Below are 27,520 nucleotides of genomic sequence, written 5' to 3'. Positions count from 1 at the left end.
GCCACCTGCTCTCTCCCTGTACATGTATGCAAACCCAACATTGGACTGTTTGGTCACCTGGGACCCACATTATGGCGTGGAAATAAGTAGTTTTTCTTTTATGTATAGTAACACTTTGGTACTTGGGACAGTTAAAGATAAGAAAATAGAACAATGTTTCCTGCAACCATAAGACGACTACAGAAATTACAAAGTAGATAATACTTAAAATCTATTCAAAGTATGTATGAGGATTAATGCGTAAAGCGTATTCATGCCGAGAGAGTGAAATACAGTTTGCACATTCAGTTACTAAATGCCTGAGGAAGGAGCCGGGGCTCTGAAAGTTTCCGGTTTCAAATAAACCTTTTGGACTATAAACTGGTATCGTGTGTATTTTATTTTGATTCAGTTAATATGCAGTCTTAAGGAATGAAAGTCGTAAAGGACTACACTCCTGCAAAAATAGTTGCTCAAAATTTTCTTTGAACCTGGTTTGAGCCAAAGGATACTTAGTATAGTTTTTGCTTCACTGCAAGTTTAAAAACTATAAAAGGCTGAAGGCTTGACTGCTGTCAGCTGTTGCTCTATACACCACACAGCTTTTCTAAATTTTTGCTCTGAGTCTATAGATTGAACACTTAATGAGATTTTATGGAGTATAGCATGGTACTGAAGCTTTGCTCATTCAACCCTGACAACTTTGTGAATCTACCCTGTAATTAAGCCAATAAAGTACAGCAACAGGGCCTCATTTGTCAGCTGCAGATCAGCAGTTAGTTATATGATGTAGTCTCTTCTGGTTACAATTAAACAGAATAGCTTAGTATTAGGTTAACTGATTAATATTCGTCAATTACACAACCTTAATAGATCAAAACCTTTAAGTATTTATGGAAATCTTTCCAGCATGTGCTTTGAAAAGGAAGACAGCTACAAAAAAAACTTGAGCTAAATTTAGACTTGGCAAAATAGTGTGTGAAACCATTGGAATATCTCGCGTAAAATTGTCAGGGATACGTCAAACAGGGAGAGACTTTACAAGAAGAGATAATGTGTCCCCTGCTCGGCAAAAGCCACTTCTTGAAGAATGTGTGTTCCTGGAGGGTAAAACTGACAAGGAGAGGATTCTTAAAAATAGTTTAAATTCTCCTGATTTGGACTTGTGGGACCAAAGGCTTTTGTGTGCACCTGCCTGGATTCGAGCATTGACATGCTGTGAAGGTCAGAGTCGAAGAGCTATCCCTTCGTTACACTGTGTTGCAGGTAAAGGAAGAAACCCATCACTTGAGTGCTGCAAACCAGTTTTTGGAAAAGGAACCTCAAACAGACAACAGAACTAAGAATGGTTTTTCAACTGCCCATGTCAACACTACCGGTAATCTGCATTGCAACGTTCAACCATCAGTTCTTTATGAACAATTCCGAGATTGATCTGTTTATGTTCTTTAAAAAATATTTATCCTTTTGGCATCGCCTGTTTCTAATCTATGAAAATCTGTTGTATTATCAATTCTTCCCGTATATTAATGAATAAACTCACCTGTTGATTTAAGAAAGCCTCATTAAATTGGCTCCATTTAAAACCAGTTCATTAGGCCTGGAAGAAAATTGAGACAGAATTCTTCTAACCCAACGAAGGGATGAATGGTATGTAGAAGTGGAGTCAATTTATTGCTCTCCACATGGTAGCCTAATACCATGATGTGGCCCATTTGGAACCTAACTTGAGTTCTGGTCATAATATCGTAACAGCAAAAACTAATTATTAAGCATGAATTTCTTTGTATGTGTTGGAAAAAGCTAAAGGAATAAGAAATGGAAAATGCAAAGGGCTAAGAATGAAAATACAAAGAAGGAGCACAAAAAAAAAACACGGTTAGAAAAAAGTTTAATGGTTGTTATTTTGAAAGGGGTATTGATAAATTGCGTTGGTTGTTCTGTTTAGATTTTATTATCTTGATGTTTTAATTGTGATCTAAAGGTTTTCTGGCTGGACTTGTGCAAATTGAAAGTAATACTGTGAAACAGTGGTTGTCACAATGAGGAGCAGCATTGTCCCCCAGAGAAGAATTAAGATTGCCAAGTTTTGTTTGTAGCTAAATTACAATTACCACATAAAACTGGAATGGTTTACTATTGAAATTGCTGATCGTTTCTAAATACTTAAAGCCCATGGTAGGGTCACTTATCAACTGAGGTGGATGGTAAGATTGTTAGAATATCAGAGCAGTATAGATGTTAGCATTTTGTAGTGGCCAGCACCCTGCAATTATTTCCTAACCCATGCTTTTTGTTCATGATCTTAGATAATTTTTTAAGAAATATGTTATGGATTTATTTTCTCTTTAGTAAACAATTCTAAAATTCTGTGTAAAGTATTCAGCATTGTGACATCCTTGAAAAAGTGCATTCAAAATCAGTGATTCAGTTTGCTTCTAAAGCAGTCCTTTGAATCAAAATATTGATTTTTTTCCTTGCTACAATCCAGAACTACGATCTGCCTTGCTGATTAGTAATTTTGATTATGTTAAGTATGGCTTTTTCCAGCACTGTGCCTTGGGAAGGGGGTGAGACAGGATCTTACATAGTATTCCACCTCCTCTTAACTGTAGAGTTTTTGTAGAATTTTGCTTTTTTTTTTCCCTCAAATGGCTCGTACTAAACTAGTGGCCTCAAGCTATGGGTTTCAACCCTTCATAATGGAGATGTGTAAGAGGAAACTCTGATGGAATGATCCTGGATCAACATGGAGGTTCCATTTTGTCACTGCATAAATCTTAGCTCGTGTATTCAGATCTGTTTTGAAGGAAACCATTGGCCGGCCACTCTTACTCTGCGGTCACATTTGCTTTCCAAGCCTTAAGACAAGCTTTATTTGTTAAGTCTCTTCAAGAATAATCTGGATATTCATTTTTTTTATTATTAGTTCATGGGATTTGGCATCACCAGCCTCCCTAATTTTCCCTTGAATTGAATGGCTTGTTAGGGCCATTTCAGAGGGCAGTTTAAAATAATCAACCACAATGCTGGAGTCAGATGTAGGCCAGGCCAGGTAAGGATTACAAATTTCCTTCCTTTTCTAAAGGACCATCTGGAATCTTAAAATTTTGAGAGCAATTGCATGGTCATTACTGGACGAGCACTTGATTCTAGATTGTTGTTGAATCCAAATGTCACATGCCATGATGGGATTAGAACAACTGCCCCACAGCATTAATCTGAAGTTTTGGAATACTAACTAGTCTGTTGATGTTACCACAACACCATTGCTTCTGTAGAGTAGGTAATTTTGGCACCATTCATTTGGTTTGCTTCTTGTAAGTTTGTGCCCACTGTACATTGATAGAACCCGTGGTGAAATTGACTGTAATACCCTGTCTATTCTAAGTAACTTCATCTTCTGATTTTAAAGTCCATTTTGGACATTGCATCTTACTAAAAAGAGGAAAGGCAGTCTAATCCTGACACTTCATTTGTGTTTTTTGTTCTTTCAGTGAATCACCATTACCTGTGACGTCTCGTGTGTGTTTCGTAAAATTTCATGAACCTGACGCTGTGGGAGTGGCGCAGCATTTGACAAACACGGTCTTCATTGACAGAGCTTTGATAGTTGTACCTTATACAGAAGGTTTGTGTTTTATTGCTTGGGGGTTTTTCACCCTTTTACACCCAGTAGAGCATTTCTGTAAATTCCAATGTACCAGCATGCTAAGCGTTATTAGTGATATTGATCCTTTAACCCTTGGTATACAGCCATCATTAACAACAAAATGTAAAATGTTAATGCTGCAGTGTATTTTGAGAAATTTATGATGGAACTGCCTGACTTTTATTTAACTGATCTAAGTGAATACCTTTTAGAGAGCGATGACTGCAGAATCTAGACTGAATCATTAAACATTACAGGAGTTGATTATGGACAGGGTGGTTGCATTTAATGATGAATTGCATTATAAAAGTGCTTTTGCCATCAAAGTTTTGTATTATTAACTTGAAGGATAAGAGGCTCTTGGGTCGATTTATTAGACCAAAGCTGTGACAGTCCACATTATTGTTTCTTGTGAAGAGCCCATTAGTAATTATACAATAGGGGTTTACATGAAAACAGCACATCTCAAAGTAATGTCAAATACTAATCATTTCAAACTAATCATAATTTCCTGACCATTGTCCATTTTGGAGGTGTTTTACGAATTATGCACTGGAGCATTAATATTTTTCAAATGTTTCTAATAATTCAGCCTATTAAATTCTGTTGTAAACAATACATTGGATGTGGTTAAACTATCAATCCTGAAAATATTTCTATACATCTGCATGAGAATTTCTTTTAAAATGAAATTAAGTGAAGTTACAAGCATTCTAATTCTTAACTCAAAATATACATGAGTATTCTCAAATTGTTTCTTTATCATGCAGTACACCAAGGGTTGTTAATGGGGGGGATTTCCGAGAATAAAGTTTTAAAAAGTTGGTTCATCCAGCTTTTTATGTGCTTTTATGAAGGTGGACGTGTCTTTTTTAATAACCATATCGTTTCATAAAACCAGAGCATCACCCAAAATAATAAATTCTTCTCTCTGTTATCTGTGTGTGTGATTTTTATAGTGGAGAAGGCATTTGCAGAGCCCCTTCCCTGATGACTGAAAAAGTGGGTCCTCTGCAGCGACAGGGGATTCTAGGCAATTTACAAAAGGCCAGCAAGCATAAGAGTCCCCATGTGTTGTCCTGTTGTAATCATTTGTTCTTGTTAACTACCTTTTCTCTTCACTGTTTCTATATTTCTAGGCTTTGATGTTATCCAATTTAGATTGTATGAAGGCAAGAATTCAGCAAATTGAGACAGGGCAGGCTGAAAAATAATTTTATTTGCAAGGGATTACGTACTGTAGAGTAGGTAATTTTGGCACCATTCATTTGGTTTGTGTGAGACTAGAAAGTGATTGGTAACAACTCAATTTATAATTCAAATTATCCTCTTGGAATGGCAACACAAGGCTGTGTAAGCCAAAATGGCCTGCTTTATGGTATCTGCAATCACACGTTCTATTACACTGACATTTTTTTAAATTGAATTCTCTCAGGGCTCCAGATGAGTTAGTCTGTTGTAGTTTCTTATTTTTAGGCATGTTTATTACACTAAAAGAATAAGGTTTTTGTCCTTGTACCATGCCCCACTTGTGTGTTTTGATACACCAAGTCAAGTTACTTGGATGAAAACATTTCTGGTTGAGTTAGTGGGTCACTTAATCAACTTGTGATAAGTTGTGTATCTAAAATTTACTAAATATGTGGAGTATTATACATGTAGACATGGTGGGCCGAAGGGCCTTTTTCTATACTGTATGACTCTGACTATATGATTTCAAAATCTACTTTTCTGGGGCCCTGTGAAGAGCTTTTTATTTGCATGTTTTAATTTGTGTGATTGTGATTGTGATTGCTGTAATGAAGGTCTGGATTAGCAAAAATACAATCAAGAAACACGGTAAGCAAGTATTACATGCAATAACTTGCTCAGCTTGAAAAGGGACTTACAGCATGTTGGAAATCTTGTTTACTGGTAGATGATGGCTGTCAGTTGTCTCATTCTTTTGTCTGTTTTCCTTTCCCTATTTTTTCTTTGTTCTTTCCCTCCTGTCAAATTCATCTTCCATCTGAGTATAAACGCAAAAGGTACATATGAACTGCATAATAATTTTCATAAATCATTGAAAAGACGATCCTTTATTTATGACAGTCGGTAGCATCTCAGTGATGTAAACCACCCTGATAACGCTATGCTAAGTGCATTCTGTTAATTTTATCAGCACTGCTCAGTACAGAAAGTGGAACCATTGCCTTTGTTTAACAGTGGTTTTTCTTTTTTTGTTGTTGTGTTTTACAGTTCTTTTCCCTGGTTCAGCCAGACCTATTTACCAGGCCCTGCTGAAAATACCACCCAACAGTTTTGCCTTCTGCAGCTAATCCAGTTTCTCTTAAGTGTCCTTTACTTGTTGTATGTTTTCTTGCTGAGGTGCTACACAGTATCTTTATACATGCAGTGCTGATAATTACTATTATCTGTAAAGGATAGAAATGCAGTAGGTGTGAATATATATTTACAGAATGTCACTTGATTATGGGGCATTGGGGCACAGTGGCAAATTGATATCTAGTAACATTGCAGAAAACAAAGTGGTTCACTTACACAAAAAGTAGCTTTTAATATATAATGAGCAGTATGTTTCAGCTTGTTCATGAAATTCTCCTGTCTAATGGTAAGTTCTAAACAAGTCATAGTGAACTTTTTCATGATTTTGGTCCCTAAATCATAAACTTTTTTTTGTCTTGTGTATCTTGATTTTTCTGTGTGCTTTATAGTGAAGCAGCCGACACGAGTCGCTTGTTCATAAAACATCTTTTGAAAAGTTGAGAGCACAACCCCTGGAGAACCGACTGTGCTTGCTTACGTTTGGTTCATGACTAAAAAATCGAGTACAGGTGATAATATCTTGGCAGTGTTACAAAAAAAAGTAGTGTGTATTGTGATATTTATTTATTTTTTTACTATAGTATATACTGATTTTTAGATTCAGGGCAAAAAAAATCAAATTTTACATCTATGGCTTTTCATTCTAAAAGTTTAAAAGGTTTCAGTTGTAATTAGTAAAACATAAAATCTATTTTAGCAAGATTATAAGTGTACTTTCTACAAGCTAAGGTGCTGAAAACAGTGAGACCTTGTTTTGCTGGGTGTATTTGTGTATTGTCTCAACTTGTGTTGGCTTATTCTAATGCAGATCTGAATTTTTCTACAGGAGTCATTCCTGATGAGTCTAAGGCTTTGTCTCTATTGGCACCAGCTAATGCAGTGGCAGGTCTGCTGCCTGGAGGTGGACTTTTACCAACACCTAATCCTCTGACATCAGTAAGTAAATTCTTCAATTTCATATGCGTGAAAATAATCTTGTTTAAGCACCTTTAATATCTAGTACATATTTCCAACTTTTCTAATCTTGATGACTGTGAATGGTGCTTGAAATCCTGAAGCAATTAATATTTTTGTTTTATTAGGCTCTTATTTGCTCAGTTGATTTATTTTCTTAATTTAGACAGTCCCTACCACACACCAATGCCTAATTTTATTTTGTAGTTGTAGCTATTACCAGTTTTTAAAAAAGTAAACATTATCTTATTTGTTTGACATTGGTTTAAATGCTGATTATGCAATCAAGTGCTCGTCATTTATTTTGGGCATAATAAAAAAGTTTGATTTGAAAATTTGTTTTGCTTGTCTCGCTTTATGCCTGATACACACCCAAGAAAAGCATTATCCTTTTTCAAATTATATCTGACATAGCCTCTCAGACTCTGCTGTTTCTTAATTCTGTTGTCTACTGCAGACAGCAAAGTTAGCAAATGTTATGGCAGCTGTACTGATATTCAGTTTGAGACTTCAAATGTCATAAACTCATTGTGCCAGTGCCAATCAGCAAAGATCTGAATTCCATAATTGTGTTTTCATTTCTTGGCCCACATCCCTGGAGGCTTTGGCAACACAAGTGAAATTCTAAATGCTACTTAAATGTTACCCTCTGGCTGAAGGCATTTCTCCTCCAGTCTCCTCTTAATCTTCTATTTCTATCATAAATTTGTCATCTGATTATTGATCCCTCTACTAATGGAGGAAGTATCTTCAGTTCCACCCTCTGTCTCTCAATCTTTCTTGCTAACCTATCAATTTTTTTTGCTACTCCAAAAAAAACCACTCCAGCCTGTCTGATCTTTCCTTATACCTCAGGCCATCTAATCCAAGCAGCATCCTGGTGAATCTCCTTTGCCCATCCTTTGATGTAACAGCGTCCATCTAATAATGATGACCAACACACTGTGAATGCAGTACTTCAGTTGTGGCCTAACCAATGTTTTGTATGATTCCAGCAAAACCACCTTTTATTCTGTGCCTCAACTAATAAAGGCAAGCATCCCATATGTCTTATGTAACCATTTTATTGACTTTCCCTGCTACTTTCAGAAATCTATGTATTTGTAGACTAAGCTCATGCTGAGTTTCAGTACTTTCCATGTTCCTATCATTCATAGTAAAATCACTGGCCTTGCTAGCCCTCCCTAAGTACACTACATTGCAGGTTGAATTCCATTTGCCACTGTTGTGCACCTATCTAATCAGTTGATAGACTTCTGCAATTTATAGTTTTCTTCCTCACTATTTACCACTAACTCAATTTTTGGCAACAGTAAAGGTCTTGACCACTTGTAAACGTCTTGACCACTGTTTTAAATGGCGGCAACAGACACAAAGCCTTAGATTCAGGATCCCATCTCCCTTCAATTTCATTTTAAACCTCCCATACAGCATTTTCAAGTTACCCCCCCCAAAAACTTCATCCTGTTACTGTTCAGCAATAATGTCCTTATACAATATGTGCAGGTCCAGTGCTATGACCTGGTTCTGCAATGCCAACAAGTGGATTGAAAGTGAGATGAACTTGGAACTCGTGCTACCTGTTTAGTCGTCACCAGTTCCTCCTGCACTTCCTTAAGCTGAGGGGTGACTACGTTCTGGAATGTATTGTCTACAAACCCCTTGGCCTCATGAATGAACCACAGTGCCCCCAGAGTTTGCTATTAGTGACAATGGAACTATACTTTCTGCTGATTTTTTTTAAAAGATGCTTACAAAGATCTAGAAGTTTCTGTAAAGTAGTTTTGTTCTTCTGATGGCATCTTAAATCTGGTTCCAAGTTGAGGCCATTTGCAGGTGCAGTGCTGTCAGCAACCAGGAAGTCAAAAAAAAAGCAAGATCAAAGTTTGTGAGAAGATTTGTAGCTTGGGTGCTCATTGTTTTGGTTCTGTTCGCCGAGCTGGGAATTTGTGTTGCAGACGTTTTGTCCCCTGTCTAGGTGACATCCTCAGTGCTTGGGAGCCTCCTGTGAAGCGCTTCTGTGATCTTTCCTCCGGCATTTGCAGTGGTTTGAATCTGTTGCTTCCAGTTGTCAGTTCCAGCTGTCCGTTGTAGTGGTCGGTATATTGGGTCCAGGTCGATATGCTTATTGATTTGAATCTGTGGATGAGTGCCATGCCTCTAGGAATTCCCTGGCTGTTCTCTGTACTACAAATGCCGGAGTAAAGATCACAAAAGCGCTTCACAGGAGGCTCCCAAGCACTGAGGATGTCACCTAGGCAGGGGACGAAACGTCTGCAACACAAATTCCCAGCTCGGCGAACAGAACCACAAAAAAGAAAGATCCATCATCATTGTCTGAAGATCTTAATGCCTGAAATTTGGGTCAGATTAACCAAGGAACTTCTGGATGTCCATGTTATGCTGAGTATTTGCAGAATTTAGTCTTTGCTGTTTTCAGTTAAATGAAAAGTAAAAGCCATAGTTAGCACCTCAAAATGTAGGTCACAGATTTAGTTTTGGGCCCTGCGTTGTCACCAAACTGTAAATTGGTGTCTTCTGTTTTGTATTTTGCTTCAGATGCAGATACACACTTTGGGGAGGTGAGTGTGTTGAAATTGAATTGAATTTAATCTTATTGCAGGGCACCAAATTTAACTTGATCTCTGATCTCTAATCACCGAGCTTTTCATAAAGTAACATGAATGGTCTCCAAACCGTATGTCTGTATTTTATAATCCATAATTTAGGCTTCCAAAGTGTTTTAAATGTGATCAAGCAGTACAGCAAACAAACACTTTTCAGGGCAATTTTCAGTTTAATTCTGCAAAAGCACTTTCAGGCAATTTCTTTTATCTTTTTAACAGCTCAGCAATGTTCCATTAGCTACTACTCTTGGGAATGTGAATCCTGGTTTGGATCCAACTCTTGCTGCACTTGGACTGCCAGGAGCAAACTTGAATTCACAGGTATGTGTGGTTAAATAGATAAGATGGTAACTGGCAGCTGGTTTGCCTTTGTACCATATGTACAGTAATTATAGTTTTATATAGGACAGTTTTCTGTTAATGACAAATGTTGACAAAGAAGAAGCCATTCTTGTGCATTATTGTGCTTACATCCTCTGGTGTTAAGTCTTAATCACTTTGGCTGCCTTTTGCACCCAACTGATCTGCACAGCCACATGCAAATATGGGGTTTGTGGAGTTGTACAACTAACTCATCTGGAGTAACAGGAAGAGCAGTACAAGAGCAGTAGAATTTACTGTTTGGAAGCTTACCACTGCTTGTCACTATTTAGTGACTCTTGCTGAGCAGTCTTAGCACATTGTAGCACACTGTAGCCCTATATTCATCACAGGAGGAAGGTTGCATCTAACCATTTAATGCAGTCAAACAGATCAAATAATCCTAACATATGCACCACACAAGTGTTAGGCACTGATCATCACCAACGAAAGGCAATACAACCATGGCTCCTTGACATTCAGTAGTATTAACATTGCAGTGCCCTTGTATGTCAGGTTGTCATGTGAGGAAAGGTTGAACCTATGGTTGAACTCTTAGGAATTTAGAAGAATAGAGATGATGTCCATGAAACTTGAGATTGTGAGGTGCTTGAACGTTGATACTGAGAGGATATTCTGTCTGGTCTGAAAGTCTAGGATGGGAGGGCCTAGTTAAAACTGGCTTGAGGAGCCTTTTCTCCTTGAGTCATTTGTGTTTAGAATTTTCATCAGGAAGAAGTCATTGAATACATTAAAGCCTTATTAGGCAGGTTTTTGATTGACAGATGTGTTGAGAGCTATGGATAACTGACACACATCAAGTCAAGGCTCCATCAGTTTTGTCAATACCTTATTGAATCGTAAAGCAGGCTCAATCAAGTGAATGGTCTTTTGCTCCTCTATGTAGGGTGATAGTGGGGTGCCTATTGGCGAAAATGGAATGGGCCAGCCACAGAAATAGTGGTTAAATGGGCAGATCAGAGCTGGAAGTTTTGTGGCGCGAACATCTCCCAACTCCCCAGAGCATGGCCAGAACCATGAGGCACAAGTTCGGAATGGTGATGGAATTGTCTCCTCTTGCCTGGACCTCCAAATATGTTGCAGAACCTTGATACCATCCAGGACAAAGCAGCCTGTTTGACGCCATTCACCACTTTAAATGTTAATTCCTCTCTCCATAATAATGCACTGTGGCAGCAGTATGTGCCAACTACAAAACACACTGCCGGAACTCACTAAGGCTTCTTTGACCGTATGTAGAAAGATGAGGGCATCAGATGTCTGGGAATACCAATATCTGCAAGTTCCTCTCCTGAGTTGGGAACGATGATCAATAGTCGATTCCTAACAGCACTGTAGGTTTAGTTAAATCAGTCTGAACTGTTTTTTTTAAGTCAGTCAGTTCAGACATGTTATAATCTAGAGCAGTTGAGATGTCAACCCAGGCCTTCTGGCTTAAAGTTAGAGATACTGCCACTGTACCATAAGACCTCTGCAGTGGTTTAATGAAAACCACCTTTTCAAGAGTGATTAGAGAACAAATTCTGGGCATGTCATCAATGGCTGCATTCTATAAAATTTTTTTTTAAAAGTTTAAAGCTAAAATATAAGTTCATGCTTCATCAGTGTTTTGCATGTATGGCTATAAATGTCTTTGCAGGTATTTTCCACAGGTTGATTCTAGGTCCTGATGAATAACATACCAACGATAGAATTATTGGACTTGAAATCCTTCTAAAACCACAGTAAATAAAAGTATTTAAATAAAAACAAGAACTTATGCAATTATACCAAACCTTAAATACTCTTGCTGAGTGGTTTTTACTACCTGGGAAAGTTCATGTGCAATTAGATATTGAAACGCGCTAATGATGAGGTATATATCTTGTATATTCCAGTGTTTTTGTTTATTCCTAGCTTACTCATATGAAGCTTTAATTAGAATGGATTTGGCAATGCTTTCCACTGGTGCACTACTTTTTATTGCCATCTTTACCGATTAAATTTATAGAATCCCTACAATGCAGAAAGAGGCCGTTTGGCCCATCTGCCTCACCCTATCCCCATGACACCAATGTTTACCATGGCTAATTCACCTAGCCTGTACATCTTTGAGCTGTGGAAGGAAACCATAGCACCCGGCAGAAACAGACACAGGGAGAGCATGCACTCTGCACACAGTTTGTTTCAACAGGTGGCAAAAGTTTGAAATGTTCAGGCTTTTATTCTTTCAGCCTAGTCCTTTTTTTGTTCTTCTGTTTTTTGGTTTCCTTTCGAGAAATAATGAAACTTGATTAAATTTCTGAGCCACTGATTCTATTGTCCTGCTTCTCCCGTATCAAATGTGGATGTTCCAGAGCAAGTGCGGAGGAGAAAGTTTCTATTCTATTCCATTGACAGAATAAATGATTAATATGAAATGTGACAAGGACTACAATTTGGGGAGTACCCTATTTAGCAGTTGTCGTGCCTGAAATTTATCCAAGTTCTACAGTGGTTAAAGTTATCCCTTTTTTTTTGTTTCCAAATACAGCTAGAGTATTTTACTCTGTACTAATATTTATATTTGTTTTTAGGTTACGGCAGATCAACTATTAAAGCTCATCACTCAAGTTGATCCAAAGTAAGTTACAGAATTTTTTTTTAATCAAAATAATTCTCTACATATTAGTTAAACTAATGAGAGAAGGTATCAGATCTCTGCTCTGTGGTTTTCACTTATTGGTACGTGGGGTAATTTTCTGTCTAACTTTGCCACTTGGTCCAGGAAATAAATTCTGTTGCAGTTCTAAACTAGGGAAAAAAAATACTTCAGGCTTAATTCCTGGTTTGCACAATCTGATGATCAAGTTGCCATCAATATGGTGCAGAAGGAGCCATTCAGCTCGTGGCTGCTATTCAGATCGATCTAGTCAATCCCATTAACCCAATGTAGTTAAGTAACCGTTCAAGCTTGTGTTGTTCAGATGCCCATCCAATAGCATTTATCCCTTTTGTCAGCATAGAGCTGCAGCTCATTGCCACTTAGATGCAAAACAAATTTGTCCTCTCAGCCTCCCAGTACAATCTGTGTCCAAATACTTAATGTAACCACCCTTGCTGTGATCAACCAGTAGAAATGTTTTTCTTCGTTTATCATTAGTTTTTATGTCTCTTAAATGTCTGCTTTAAGAAGAATGATCTCCTTTTCCCCAATTAAACTTGTAGCTAAAAGGCTGCATTTGTTGAGTGAGGAGTATGCACAGTATGCTCTAGGGAAGTGCTTATGCATGTACTAGTGAATGAGATTTAAGTGCGTCAATCGTGTGCCTAGTTCTGTGCCTGCTCAGTTTGGTGGGAGATTGGGATCCAGAGAAGAAGGTGATGGTGATATCAGTGAATCTTATTATTTTTCCAGTATTAAAATACACATTTAAAAAGCAGTGGTTTTGGCACTGATCCTTAAGTAACAAACCAATGTGTACAGTACTGTAGTCTGAAATATAAGCATTTACCAAAGCACATTGATTTCTTATACTTAAGCCAGTTTTTTAAAGTTGAACTTGAAACTGAGGATACATCCATTATATTTCCTTCATGAATCTTCTCTGTTAATTCAAAACATTTTATTGGATTAATCAATCACCATCTGTATTTGCAAATCCCTGCTCGCTCTTTGACCTCAACCCTTTCCTAGGGCCTGAGAGTAAAAACAGCACTGTTGACTTTTGTGGTGTGCATTTTTATACATGGAGGCTGAATTGAGTTGAGCAATTTGTATGTTTCAGCAAAGATCATGTTGCTTGTTTTTTTTGGAAAAGATTGTGTTTATCAACAGTTGAAGCAGTGAATAAGTGATGGGTACTTTGTCCAGCTAGATTGCCATCTGACTTCACCTGGTGAAGGGCTTTTGCCTAAAATGTCGATTTTCCTGTTCCTCTATGCTGCCTGGCCTGCCATGCTTTTCCAGCACCACTCTGACCTTGATTCTAATCTCCAGCATCTGCAGTACCCACGTCTGCCTATCAGACTCCACTATCCAAGATTATTAGCAGGAGTGTGAGGTGGCCAGTCTGATACCATTTCTGAAGTATATCGCTCTCAATAATTAACTGTTCTGCTCCAGATCTATTGCTGTCTGGAGAATTTTTCTTGGTTAATTAGGGGAAGGTACTACACCATTTAATGATGGGCATTGTCGTCCTTTAAGTAAAATACTGCATGCATTATTCAGATTAAATTTACTCCTAGGAAAGGTTTTGGCATGAACAGCACTGCATATACATTTGTTTTTCTCAGGTTAAACCATGCTGCTGGTACCATTGTGAGTCCAGCTCTGAAATCTGACACCTCTTCAAAGGATATTGAAGAAGCGATGAAGAGAGTTAAAGAAGCACAGTCATTGATCTCAGCTGCTATAGAAACTGGTAATATGTTCGTTTGTTTATATTTTTATTGGGTTTAGACATCAAGTAAGTTGCAGCAGAAGTATACTTTGTGTTCAATTTTGTATGGTTGGATTACTGTACGTATTATGCTAATTGGTAGAAATAGCTTGTTATAAAAATCTTCAGTGTAGTTACCGCAACTTTTTGAAAAGGTGCAATATTTGATAATGGAGTAAAATTCAAAGATTTGGGTGAATTGTGTAATATTTTTCAATAAATGTTCTCATCATTTTACTGTATAGTAATAAACATAAAGGACCCATTACTGGTTTAGTCAGGGAAGCATGTACTTTCCAATACAATGCATTCTGGTATAGCACGTGTTTCGTCAATGCGAATTGGCTAATTGCACGATTGACTAATGCTGTTTGGATGATACGAAATTTCTGCTGAATTGTTACGGCGATTTTTCTATAGCAGTTTTTCATAGCGTGATTTTCTATACAGTGAGATTGCAGAGGAACACAACTTTCGCATTATTTCATAACACCATGTGTAATTCTCTGAGGCATGGACAGAAGTCTCACGATATCAGGTTATAGTCCAGCAGGTTTATTTGAAATCATAAACTTTTGGAATACTGCTCCTTCGTTCACTTGATGGAGTAGTGTTCCAAAAGCTTGTGATTACAAATAAACCTGTTGGACTATAATCTGATATTGTGTGACTTCTGAACTTGTCCACCCCAGTCCGGCACCTCCACATAAGCGGCATATATTTAGTATCTTGACACTTGCTTTGCTAAGTCACTTCTATATTGGCCTTGGCCAGCAAGTCGTAAACTGTAGGTTGAGACTGCTGAGGTCTTGGGATAAGATTTTGGGGTTGAACGTTCTGAGGCAGTAATGGTGGCCACAGAATGTACATTTGAGTTTTGACAGCTGAGGCCCTCTTTAAATGTTTGTTTTTTGAGTTGATGAGGGTGGCTTAATGTCTTCAGTCCTCGTTTTCTTTTGTGCAACTCAGTCTGAAAAAGTGTTTTTTTTAAGGGTAGACCCAACTGTTTCAACACACTTGAAATTGACTCATGTATATTTAGTTCCTTTTGCCTGCCAATTATTTTGGCTTTTGTATTTCAGACAAAAAGGAGGACAAAAGGAAACATTCTCGATCAAGGTCTCGCTCACGTAGGCGGCGTTCTCGTTCCCGGTCAAGGCATAGGTGAGAATAAGGAAAGAGTTGCTGTTTTCATTAAGAAGGGTAATAATTTGAGTGAGTGATTTAATATATTGTGCCAAATCAAATCTAATGTAATTTGATTTGTTGTCCATATACTTAAATGTTATAGATTCCAGACCTATGAAAATGCAACAGTAATATTCCATTCCTTACTGATGTGAAAAGTTAGAAATATGCTTGACTTTCAGTAATTTGGAACTAAGCAAAGTAGCTTTTTAGTCCAAGTTTTGTCTTATTGGGGCAAAAGAATTATTTTTTAATCCCAGAGTACAAAAGTATGTTTGTCCAATTATTTTTATTAGTTTTACAAATTCCATCTTCGTGTATCCTTTCACCTATACTATCTTGTGACTTGCCGCACTTTGCCCACCCAAGCTCTGAAAACATCCTCTAAAATGTTACTTTCTTGACTGGCAAGTTTTCCTTTACAGCATTGCCTTGGTTATTCTATATTACAATGTAGTTCTTTTCACAAATAAATAGTGCACTTTGACATTTCCTATGCATGATTCAAAAGTCGAGCTTGGTGTCCTGGGTACCATTATTCAAACCCCATTGTGGCAGCTAGTGGAATTTAAATTCAATTAATAAAATGTAGAAATAAGAGGAGGCTATTAAATATAATTAAAATACTGACTGTGATGTCTTTTTGTTGTTAAGATCCAACTGGTTCACTCAGGTCATTTTTAAGAAAGCTGATCCTCCCCTGGTGTGGCCTACACCTGACTCCAGACGCACAGCAATGTGGTTGACTCTTAATTAGCCTCAGGGCAATTGGTGGTGGGCTGCAAATATTTGACCTTACCAGAGACATCCACATTACATGAAAGAATAAAGAAAATCAGGAAGTTGGGGAAATGGCAAATTTCCTGAGTGATTGGGTGGAATCCATGAAAAGCTAACTCTTGCCAAAGAAACTGAAGAGAAAGAGCCTCTGTGAATTGGGGAGTACAGTGAATTGCTGTGATCTGACTCTTATAAGGAAATTGGTGTTGTAGTGTGATCTGGAACACTAGATTAAATTACCAGGAGTGTATAGACACTCCTAAGTCAGAATGACAGTGGAGAATTGAGATGTCATCTTGATTCAAGAATGAAATCCCTCAAAATGAAGATAGAATATTAGTGAGACTATTATTAATCTCTGTAATCACTAGCATCTTGGTTCCAGTAAAAGAAGGGTCAGTAACCAGAAGATGCGGATTTAAAGTGATTGGTAACAGAGTCTGAAAGAACACAAAAAGCTCTTTATGTGCAGTATAAAAATAGAATTTCTCGTTGTAGATACAGGTATTCTTGACTATGCCTCAATTTACTGGCTATTTCTAACTGATTGTTGGCTGCTGCCTTGAACTGCTGCAGTCGTTGTAAAGTAGGTAAATCATTTGTTGTTGAAGGAGCAGTGGGGGTGGGAGGTAAGTTATGTCAGAACTCCTAACCTCTAAACTGTTAGCATACCCTAAGGTATAGACCCTGATGTTTACAGCACAGATGGAAACCATTTGATGCATTAAGTGAATAAATACTGTTTAAAGGTCATGAGAGCTTCTGAGTCAACCATGCTTTTCAGGCCCTATGTTTCAGATTTCCGCCATCCTTGGGTGAAAAAAGATTTTCTTCAACTTTCCATGTGACCTTCTATCACTTCGCTTAAATTTGTGATCCTGGTTTTTGACCCGTCTCCTACACATTCTATCTCTATCCATTAAACTTTTACACCCTACCATATCCACCTCGAATCTTCTCTGCTCCAAGGAAAGCAGCCTTATCCAATATGGTTGATTCAGTTCAGTTTCTACCTAATGGTAATCGCAAAGATTATGTTGGCAGAGGATTCAGCAATGATAATGACGTAGAATCTATCTCCCCATGACATTCATTCTTGTTTTCAGATCGTCAAATGTTACTTTGCTCCTTACCAGCACCAAAGTGGATGTAGTCCAGGTCTTGCTACTGGATATGGGCTGTATATACTTGAGTAATAGTCAAATCTTTCTGTCTACTTTTTAAAGTTAAACTTATGGGGTCGACTATTACATGGATGCTACTCTGAGGGGTGGAATTTCATGCCTGTTAAAATTCATATTTTATCATTAGCAGAAGCTCAATTGATCTAAACGAATAAAGAACAAAAACACAATGAATTATGGTAATTCTGAAAACCCAGAGCAGAGCATGATGGCTGGCGGACTGGAATACCTGGAGCGGGATGGCCTGCTCACTCACTCATGCATCTGTTATCTGTCAAGAACTAGGATCAACTTTTATACGAGATATGTGGATAATTCCTTAATTTTTTTAGGCCAAAAATAGGGGATCGACTTTTACATGATGTTGACTATTACTCAAGTATATATGGTACATTTATTTGCTGAGGAGTCGCAACATTGTGTTGAACATTGTGCAGTCATCAGTGAACATCCCAGCTTTTGGCTTCATGAAGGAGTAGACGTCATTGAAGAAGCTGAAGGTGTTTGGTTCTAGGTACACCTGAAGTGATACCCCAGGCCTGAGATGATAGAACTCATTGTCAAACTGACAATGAGCCAGAATAAGCTATTCAGTCTTTCAAGTCTACTTTGCATTTAATAAGATCATGGTCAATCTGATTGTAACCCTAAAGCTATACTTCCTCCTACCCTGAACACGTTTCACGACCTTGCTTACCAAGAACTCTCCGCTTCTGCCTTTTAAGATTATTTAAAAACTGAAACTCTGCTTCCACTGCATTTTCAGGAAACGACTCCTGTGTTTCTGAGAAAAAGTTTCACATCATTTCTGTTTTAAATGAGTTGTCACTTATTTTTAAAAACAGGGACCCCGGTTCTAGATTTTGCCATAAGAAGCATCATGTCCACATCTACCCTGTCAGGACCCTTTAGGATCTTAACTGTTTGTTTGTCAAACTGTTTCTTATGCTTCTAAACTCCAGACACAAATCTAGCCTGTGCAACCTTTCCACAACCTGCCCTTTACAGCTATTAATCTGATAGACATCCTCAGAATTGTTTCTAACACATCTGCATTCTTCCTTAACTGAGTTACCATAACCAGTATAACTGAACCGAAACCTCTTGTTCACTGTCCTCTGTAAAGGTTAATAGTATTCTATTAACTTGCTCTATCTACATACTAACATTTGATTCATGCACAAGGACACCCAGATAACTAAACGTGTTTTCAGTTTGACTTCTCTATTTTTTTAACAGAATTCCATTTCTTTTCCTAGCTTGTACTTTATGCTGTCATTGTTTTATCAAAAATGACACTATACTTAGATCCTTCACATTGTAGTATTCCATTTAATGCCAGTTTGAGATTTACATTGGAACTGCATGAATAAACCTTAAATACAGCTGTTCTTAAATTTGTTTTGAGCACTTTTTTTTGTTTCCAGCTATTTGTCTAGATCTGTTCTTTAAGCACAAATTGTATTGTTAGATAATAGGTTTATTTTTGTTGAGTACTTTACACAGCACCTGTTTTTAATAGGCGCTCCAGGAGCAGATCTAGAAGGCGTTCACATTCAAAGTCTAGGAGCAGACGACGATCACGAAGTCCAAGAAGAAGAAGATCACGCTCAAGAGAAAGAAGGCGGTCTAGAAGCATATCCAAATCGAGGTTTGTTGCAGATTTGATTTTTTTTTTTGATTTGCTCTTGGTATTTATATCTGTTTTTAATGTGGATTTTAAATGAACTTTTGTATAGCCATTTTTAAACATCACTTTGTTTTCCCTGTAGAGAGAAAAAGAAGGAAGAGAAAAAGAGATCAAAAACACCTCCTAAAAGTTATAGCACAGCCAGGCGGTCTCGAAGTCCTAGCAGGTATGCATTCAAGTGGGGCACTTAACCAAAAGGTTATGTTTTAAAAATAAGATGTAAGCAGGTTGTCACGAGGGGTGTATTTCTTTCTCTACATTGGGAGTTTCTGATCCACGCAGCATTCTTTAATTGGAACCAAGAGACAAGAGGGTTGTGACGTTCTATACTGTACAATGAAGAATGTTTTAGAACTTCAGGCAGAAAATAAGGGCCACTACCTTGTGTTGCTCATTGGCATTGAACATTTGAGATAGCAGTGTGGTGTTTGGTGGGTCAAGGTCTGTTTTCCAGGTGGAAACAAAAATTAAATTCCAATTTTTGTCTGTTGAAGGAAGTGTCATCTTTTCCGATAACACTTCTTTCGTTCATTCGTGGAATTTGGTATCACTGGGTGGCCAACATTTATTGTTCATTCCTAGTTGCTTTTGAAAGGTGTAGTTGAACTGTTGCAGTCTCTATAGGAAGACCCACAATGCTGTGAGAGAGAGAGTTCCAAGATTTTGTCACAGCAATACTAAAAGGAAGAGTGTTATCTTTCCAGCTCAGAATGGTGAGTGGCTTGGAGGGTGACTTGCAGGTTATAGTGTTCCCATGTATGTTTGGCCCTTGTTCTTCCAGGCAGAAATGGAAGGTGCTGTTGAGGAAATCTTAGTGGGTTTCCACAGTGCATCTTGTAGGTGGTACAACTGCTGCAACTGAGCATTGGTGGCAGAGGTTGTGGATGTGATGCCATTAAGCAAGTTGCTTTGTCCAGGATGATATAAAGCTTGTGTTGTTGGAGCTGTACTCAACTAGATAATTGGGGACCATTCCATCACATTCCTGACGTGCTGCTTCTAGATGGTGGACAGTCAGGAGGTTGTCTCTGACCTTCTGTGGCCACTGTGTTTATATGGCGAGTCCAGTTAAGTTTCTGATCATGGGGATTCAGCCATGGTGACGCAATTGAATGTCAACAGATGATGGTTAAATTCTCTCACTGGAGATAGTCATTGCTTGCCATTTGTGGAGAACAAATGTTATTTGCCACTTTTCAGCCCAAACCTGGATATTTTCTAAGTTTAGCTGCATTTGAAGATGGACTGCCACAATATCTGAGGAGTTGCAAATGGTGCTCAACATTGTGCAATTATCAGCAAATATTCCACTTCTGACCTTATGATGGAGGGCAAGTTATTGAAGCAGCCAAATTTGGTTGGACTGAGGACACAAAGTTGAGGCAATCTGGCAAAGGTGTCCAGGAACAGAGATGGCTGACATACAATAATCACAACTGTTTTCCTTTGTGTTGGGTCTGACTCAACCACCAGAGACCTTTCCTTCTGATTGCCAATTACTGATTTATTGTTAGGGCTCTTCATTGCTACACTGTTAAATGCAGTCTGGGGGTCAACGGCATTGACTCTTACCTTTTGGAATTTGACTCTGTTTGTTTGAACCGAGCGGCCTTCGTGGAATCCAAATTGGGCACCAGAGGTAATGGTTTATTGCTAAGCAAGAGCTGCTTGATCACACAGTTGATGATACCTTCTATCACTTTACTGATGTTGAGGTGCAGACTAATGAGGTGGTAATCGGCCAGGTTGAATTTATTTTGCTACTTGTGTACTGGTCATACCTGCGTCATTTTCTTCATAGTAAGGTAGAAGCCAATATTGTAGCTATACTGGGAACAACTTCACAAGGGATGTGGCAGGTTCTGGAGCATTTGTCTCAGTAGTATTGCTAGAATGTCATCAATACCTGCAGCCTTTACAATATGCAGTGCCTTCAGCTCTCTCTCTCATTTGGAGTGAATTTAATTGATTGAAGACTTGCATTTGTGATGCTGGGGACCTGTGGAGAAGGCGGAGATGGATCATGCACTTGGCATTTCTGGATGAAGATTGTTGCAAATGCTACAGTCTATTGCATTGATGTGCTGGGGTCCCCTGTCATTGAGGATAGAAATATTATGGTGCCTCCTAATCTTGTCAGTTCACATGTTCACCATCCATTCATGACTGCAGTCCTGCCACATCCAGAGCTTTGATCTGATTTGTTGGTTGTGAAGTTGCTGAGCTCTGTGCATCACTTGGTGTTTGGCATGCAAGAATCCTGTTTTGTACCTTCAATATTATTCATTTTTAGGTGTGCCTGGTAGTGCTCTTGACATTCCCTCTTCTTTGGATCAGGTTTATACCCTGTCTTGATGGTAATGGTACAGTTGGGCATATGCGAGGTCATGAGGTTGCAGATTGATGTATGATTCTTCTGCTCCTGTCCCACAGCATCTCATGGATGCCCACTCTTGACTTGCTAGATTTGATTGTAGTCTATTTAGCATGGTGATAGTGCCACACAACCCAGTGGAGAGTATTTTCAATGTGAAGGTGGGAGTTGGACTCCACAAGGACTGTGTAGTCATCACTCTTACTGATTACTGTCATGGACAGAATCATTTGCAGCAGGCAGATTGCTGAGTATCAGGTCAACTGTCTTTCTCTGGTTCCTTCACCACCTGCGTAGGCCCAGTCTTGGAGCAGAGTCCTTTATAATTTCACCAGTTTGATCAGTAGTGCTGTTGCTGAGCCACTTGGTGGTGCACATAAAATCCATCAACCACTGTATATGCTGCATCCTCCAAATGATGATCATCATGGAGTTGAGGGCAGGGGATACTTGGTATTCTGCAAGATGGTCCATTCAGTTTTTTTAGATTTTCTAACTATTATTACTAAATACCTTACTGTGCATTTTCAGAGAGTATTTAAAAATCAGCAACTTTGCTGTGGGTGTAGAGTCACGTGGGTAATCTACGAGGTTGCCTATCCAGTTGTGTAGTTAGAACTGTCTCTTTTCCTCCTATCTTTTTAAAATTTCCTCCAATTGTCAAGATTTTAATTTTTTTGATACAATGATTTGCAGTTTTTGAAACAAGTTTTGCTATTAGAAATAATTGTAAACCTTGAAGTTTTTAAATGTAATTGAGAAAAAATGGACTATGCAAATGGTTAATTTTGCCAACACTGAGAACTCTGAGTATAGGATGATTATATAAGAGTAATAGAATGCTGTAATTAAAATGTTCCCTGACAGAGACAGAGACAGAGACCGAGAAAGAGAACGAAGGCGTAGAAGAAGTAGGACGATTTCAAGGTCCCCAAAGAAGTCGCGATCACCCAAACGTAAACTGTCACGGTCACCATCCCCTAGAAGGTAAATGAGACAAATACTGTTGATGAATCACATCTGAATAGGGTTTGTAAATATTTTTCAACTTGATGGGAGTTTGTACTTCTTAACATTGTGGACAACTTCCCAGCAACACATTTTATCAGTTTTATCTGATGCTGATCTGACAATCTGCTATTACAGTTTGGCACAGTGGCAGCATTGTTATTTAGTTGGCTCACTGTTTTCCAATTTGTTTTCTTATTGTGGTCCCATTATGTTTGAAAATTGTTGTGACTGCATCCCTCAGAGTTGTCAAAATTAACAGCAAGCCATTCACACTGCAGGTCAGGTTTTAAGTAAAATGCAGCTACTTTTTCACAGGACTCTCTACAGTGCCACTGATGGACTGGACAGGTCTGATCCTAGACTGAAATTTGGTTTGACAGTTTTGTTTGGTTTTAATAATTAAAACTTAACAGATCTTCAGCATTGCATGCCCACATTTCAAAGATTCTGAAACATGGTAAAATGTGAACCCATTGATCTCAAAACCAGACCTTTACAATACACTCAATAGAGAGAAGTCCGTTCTCTTTCAAATCTGTTGGCTGTAATTTAACTGATTTTAGTTCCCAGTATTGAGAATCTGATGGGCTCTTCCTGGAGTTTTTAAAGAGTTTAGATTTTTGCAGTTTCAAATAATTCTCTCAGGGTTGTATTCAAACACTTCTAGTCTGGAGCTATCAAACTACACTGCTTTACACTATTTCCTAACAATTCTAAACCATCATCTTGCATCAGGTGTAGCTGTTTTACATATCCAGCTTCACTCAAGATTTTTCCAAAGCATAACTGAACCCAAAAGTCTATTCAAACCTACAATATCTCCCCTAATAAAAAAAATTCTAGTGCTTTCTAAATTGACAACTTAATGCACTACATTACTTTGTTCCATTATAAAGTTTGCAATTATGACAAAACCCTCTTGCAACCCAGAAACACACTTGTGCTCTTTTTAAAGAAATCACCATGGCTATAGAAATACTTAATCTTGACTATTAAATTCCTTTTTCCCACATGCTATTAACTCAAATCCAAATTTTAAATTATTTTGTAACATAGATAAGTTTCAAACTGGCATCGCAGATGGTTCAGGATTGTTGCCACACTTCCGTTTGAGACCCAGGCTAACATTTTTATCCAATGTTAAGGTTATTTCTTAGATGAAGGAACCCCTTCGTCCCTTCTCCTTGTATTTCTCCTCCTCCCACTCCTCTTCTGCCCCCAGCCCTTCCGACCACCATCACCAACAAACCCCATCTCTTTAAACAGTTCTTCTCAAATCAAAGATAAATCTTCAAGCTATTTGAAATTTTTTGACCAACTTATTTTATAGGCACAAAAAAGAAAAGAAGAAGGATAAAGACAGAGACAGAAGCAGAGAAGTAGAGGAAAGGGAGAGATCATCCAGCAAAAAGAAGAAGAGCAAAGACAAAGAGCGGGAGAAGGAGAGGGAAAAAAAAGTGGAGAGTGAAAAAGGAGATGTGAAGGTAAATCTGAAAGTGTAAAGAATATTAGAATTGGTATAATCTCTAAACGTCTACTGTATTGAATCATTCCTTTTCTGTAGTATGAGAGTTTGACTACTACTACATGATTTTATTTGGATTGCTTTTATGGAATTGAAGAATGGTTTTCAAAATCTCTTACTTTTATGCAGGTTACAAGAGATTATGATGAAGAGGAGCAAGGGTATGACAGTGAAAAAGAAAGAAAAGAAGAGCAGAGAGTTTCTGAATCTGCAGTGTCTCCAAAACTGAAAGAGGTTGCACAGCCAAGTGACAAGGAAAGTACTGATGTTGTTAAAGAGTCAAAGGTCAATGGCGATGATCACCATGAAGAAGATATGGACATGAGTGAATAAACTTAGTGAAAGCTGATTTATATTCCTAATGTGAAGTGATTATTTTTAGCAGTGCTTTCTGTCAGAATTGAAGTGTCGCCCTTCTATAATATTTTCTACGGTTAGAAAGTGGTGACTTTGGCACCTGCCTTGTTCGACACAGTTTGTGGAAGAGGTGTGCAGATGACTTGGTTCAAGAAGTGAAACTGCACTTCTAATAGCATCAGATTGGTGTGCCAGTAAGAAGCTTTTTCTGAAATATATGCAGGGATCTCCTTTGAAAAGAGTAGGAACCTCAGTAATGTGTAATATTTGTTCAAAGAAACTCAACCAATACTGATGTAGATAGTTACATATCCTATGAGCCTTGTGACTGTAGATTTTGAGTTTATGTAGTTCACTGTTTATTTGGCTTTCTTAGTTTTAAGTGGCTTTGTCTGCTTTTGTATGTAGCTCTAATAAATAACATACTTTGATATTTCCTGCTCTTCAATTTATCATTTGTGTTTTGCACACTATTTTCAAAATAGTGAGCATCTGCACAAACTGGAGTTCATGTGCAAGGTCTTGTGAGGAAAATAGTTTTCTTTATCTTGATACTGACAAGTCTGTCAGATTAGCAATTTTGGCTGCAGTATGTGCCATGGTCTTGTACAGTTTATGAAAACAATTTCTGTTTTACATGTGAGCTTTGATAATAAAAGCTATTTTAAAGCCTAGTTCAGATTCTGCTCATTATTTTGATTGGAGCTTCTATAGTCAGGTCTTCAGGATGGTGTTCAATGTTTTGTAAAAACTTTAATTTGGATGTAATACATGATGGAGAATAATTGTGGATCTGCTGTGAAAGTGGACTGCAATTTTCATATTTAAAATGGCTATAAATAAAGGTAATATAATTTTAATGAAGTTTCTTTCCCCATTTTGTTTATTTCAGAGGTGCAGGAACACAATCCTAGTCTGACCAACGCCTCTCCAGAAGCATTTCCAATGTTGATATTTACTTATTTTCAGCATCTTCTGGAGGTGTCAACTAATAGTAATGGTACAGTCCAGTGCCATTTGGAAGGTATTATCACTGGCCAAATTCAGATCTGTTCACTTCCAGGTGTGAGCAGACAATATATTAGATTCCCTACAGTGTGGAAACAGGCCCTTCTGCCCAACCAGTCCACATTCCGAAGAGTAACCCACCCAGACTCACTTCCCTCTGACTAATGCAGCTAACACAATGGGCAATTTAGCATGGTCAATTCACCTGACCTGCACATCTTTGGACTGTGGGAGGAAACCGGAGCACCTGGAGGAAACCCACGCAGCCACAGGGAGAATGTGCAAACTCCACACAAACAGTCATCCGAGGCTGGAATCGAACCTGGAATCCTAGTGCTGTGAGGCAGCAGTGCTCACTGCTGAGCCATCATCCGCCCTAATCTTTACAGTGAACCTCTAGTTTAGTTATTAGTCAGGATTCAAGTTGTAAGTTTGCCAACAAATGTTGATGCTTAGATTGGGATGGTAGATACCTGCTTCACTTTCAAATCACCTGCTTGCTACTCTTTGTATTGCAGCTAGTTTCTTTCAGAGCCCACCCTAAACTTAAATATTTTGGTTTGACCATATCCAGTACAATAAAGGGATTAACAAAAAAAGTCGAAGATAGTATTCTTAATCTTGAGTCCATAAAATCAACTTTCAGCTTCAAGCATATATATTCCAGGAGTTAATAGATTATACTCCATTTTAAACTTATTCCTAATTCTCTATCAAATTTGTTAAAATACTATGTTGTTTGATTCTTTTAAAGTCAGATTTTAATTGTGCAACCCAAGGTAAAATAGCATTTGCCCTTAATATATTCCCTGTGTAGACTAGTTGTGTGGAAGCCATTAAGCTTAATGAACACACCTGGAAGATGTTTTAGAAAAAAAGGGAGGGGGGCTAAGGGCCCTTTAAAAAGAGGCTGGGGAAATAGGGGACCAGGAAATGGCAGAAGTAGGGGAAGTTTGCAGTAACTGTGCAGGGCATTGGCAAGACCATGCCTAGAATATTGGAGGCAGTTTTGATTACATTGGACTTGTATTGGCTTTGGAAAATATTCAGAGAATGTTCAGTAGGCTGATTCTGGGATGGTGAGGTTGAGCAGGGAACCAGTAGATGTGTTGTATTTGGACTTCCCAGAAGACGTAAACAAGGTATCCCACAAAAGGTTGTCTAAAGAGCCCACAGTATTGGAGGAAGTTTATTACTCTTATTAAACTGCTTTATGTGAAAATTAATGCTAAAAGATTTCTTAAACCATGTCAGAATGATAACCATCTTGCAGTTTTTTTAGAAACTTATTTTCTGATTTTTTTTTTGTTCAGTTATTTCAAACTGCATAATTTGTCCCAAAGGTGTGCAAGACCGCAAACTGTTTGTCTGCTAATTATATGCTTTCAGCATGCCATCATAATTTGATATTTTTTTAACTGGTGGCCTTTATGTATTGCCTAATAAGTACAATCTTAATTTAAAATTCTAGTTATTAATGTTCACCAACTTTTTGGGTACTTGAGTCTATCCTGACATAATCTTTCCTTTGCAAGTGTTGGACTTTGACTCAATCTACTTACTAACTTCTATGTGTGAGCCAAGTCCTGCATGTTCTTTAAATGAAGCATTAGGAGAAGATATTCGGTCTCTCACTTTAAATGTATTTTAGCAGTAAGTGGATAAAGCATACAGAGCTCTGGGTCTAGACCTTTCTGTCCCTGACAAACTATACAGTGTGTCAGTTCAGAAAAAATCCACACACTTGTCCCTGTCCCAATCTTTTTATATAATAAAAAACATCATGCAATCACCGAGGTGGGATTATCTTCTGATTGGTTGTTGATCTGACTCCATTCTCCGCCTCCTTGCGTTCCCGGATGTTCGACCCCACATGACCTTGTTTTGCGCGCGAAATGAAGGACCACGTGACCCCGTTTTGCCTGCGAAGCGAAGGACCACGTGACCACCTTGCACGCCTCTGGCGTGTGAAACAGTGCATCACGTGACCTCCCTGCACGCCTCCGGCGCGTGAAACAGTGCATCACGTGACCTTGTTTTGGAACGGAGCGAAACACCACGTGACCTTGTTCTGCGCGCGCG

At 38.2% G+C, this 27,520-nt stretch overlaps 1 protein-coding gene across 5 annotated transcripts in view; it reads left to right on the top strand.

Annotated features, from left to right (window-relative positions):
* Positions 1–25,290, top strand: part of srsf11 (serine and arginine rich splicing factor 11) — a 30,342-nt gene extending 5,052 nt beyond the window's left edge. For 2 of the 5 annotated variants that reach the window (XM_043699335.1, XM_043699334.1), the window contains 11 exons: positions 3,477–3,610; positions 6,783–6,892; positions 9,757–9,858; positions 12,474–12,520; positions 14,176–14,303; positions 15,404–15,485; positions 18,996–19,124; positions 19,246–19,329; positions 22,405–22,524; positions 23,879–24,032; positions 24,203–25,290. In XM_043699335.1, coding sequence (XP_043555270.1) covers positions 3,477–3,610; positions 6,783–6,892; positions 9,757–9,858; positions 12,474–12,520; positions 14,176–14,303; positions 15,404–15,485; positions 18,996–19,124; positions 19,246–19,329; positions 22,405–22,524; positions 23,879–24,032; positions 24,203–24,406 — 1,294 coding nt within the window. In that variant the 3' untranslated portion in view covers positions 24,407–25,290. Of the gene's footprint in view, positions 1–3,476; positions 3,611–3,649; positions 6,466–6,782; positions 6,893–7,818; positions 7,943–9,756; positions 9,859–12,473; positions 12,521–14,175; positions 14,304–15,403; positions 15,486–18,995; positions 19,125–19,245; positions 19,330–22,404; positions 22,525–23,878; positions 24,033–24,202 lie in introns of those variants that run through there. The other 3 variants (XM_043699338.1, XM_043699336.1, XM_043699339.1) reach the window with 3 other exon arrangements.
* Positions 25,291–27,520: the final 2,230 nt, after the last annotated feature.

This window comes from Chiloscyllium plagiosum, chromosome 11, assembly GCF_004010195.1.
Source record: "Chiloscyllium plagiosum isolate BGI_BamShark_2017 chromosome 11, ASM401019v2, whole genome shotgun sequence".
Classification (NCBI taxonomy): Eukaryota; Metazoa; Chordata; class Chondrichthyes; order Orectolobiformes; family Hemiscylliidae; genus Chiloscyllium; species Chiloscyllium plagiosum.
The sequence above is the reverse complement of the archived record's forward strand: the minus strand, read 5'-3'. Positions and strand labels throughout refer to the sequence as shown.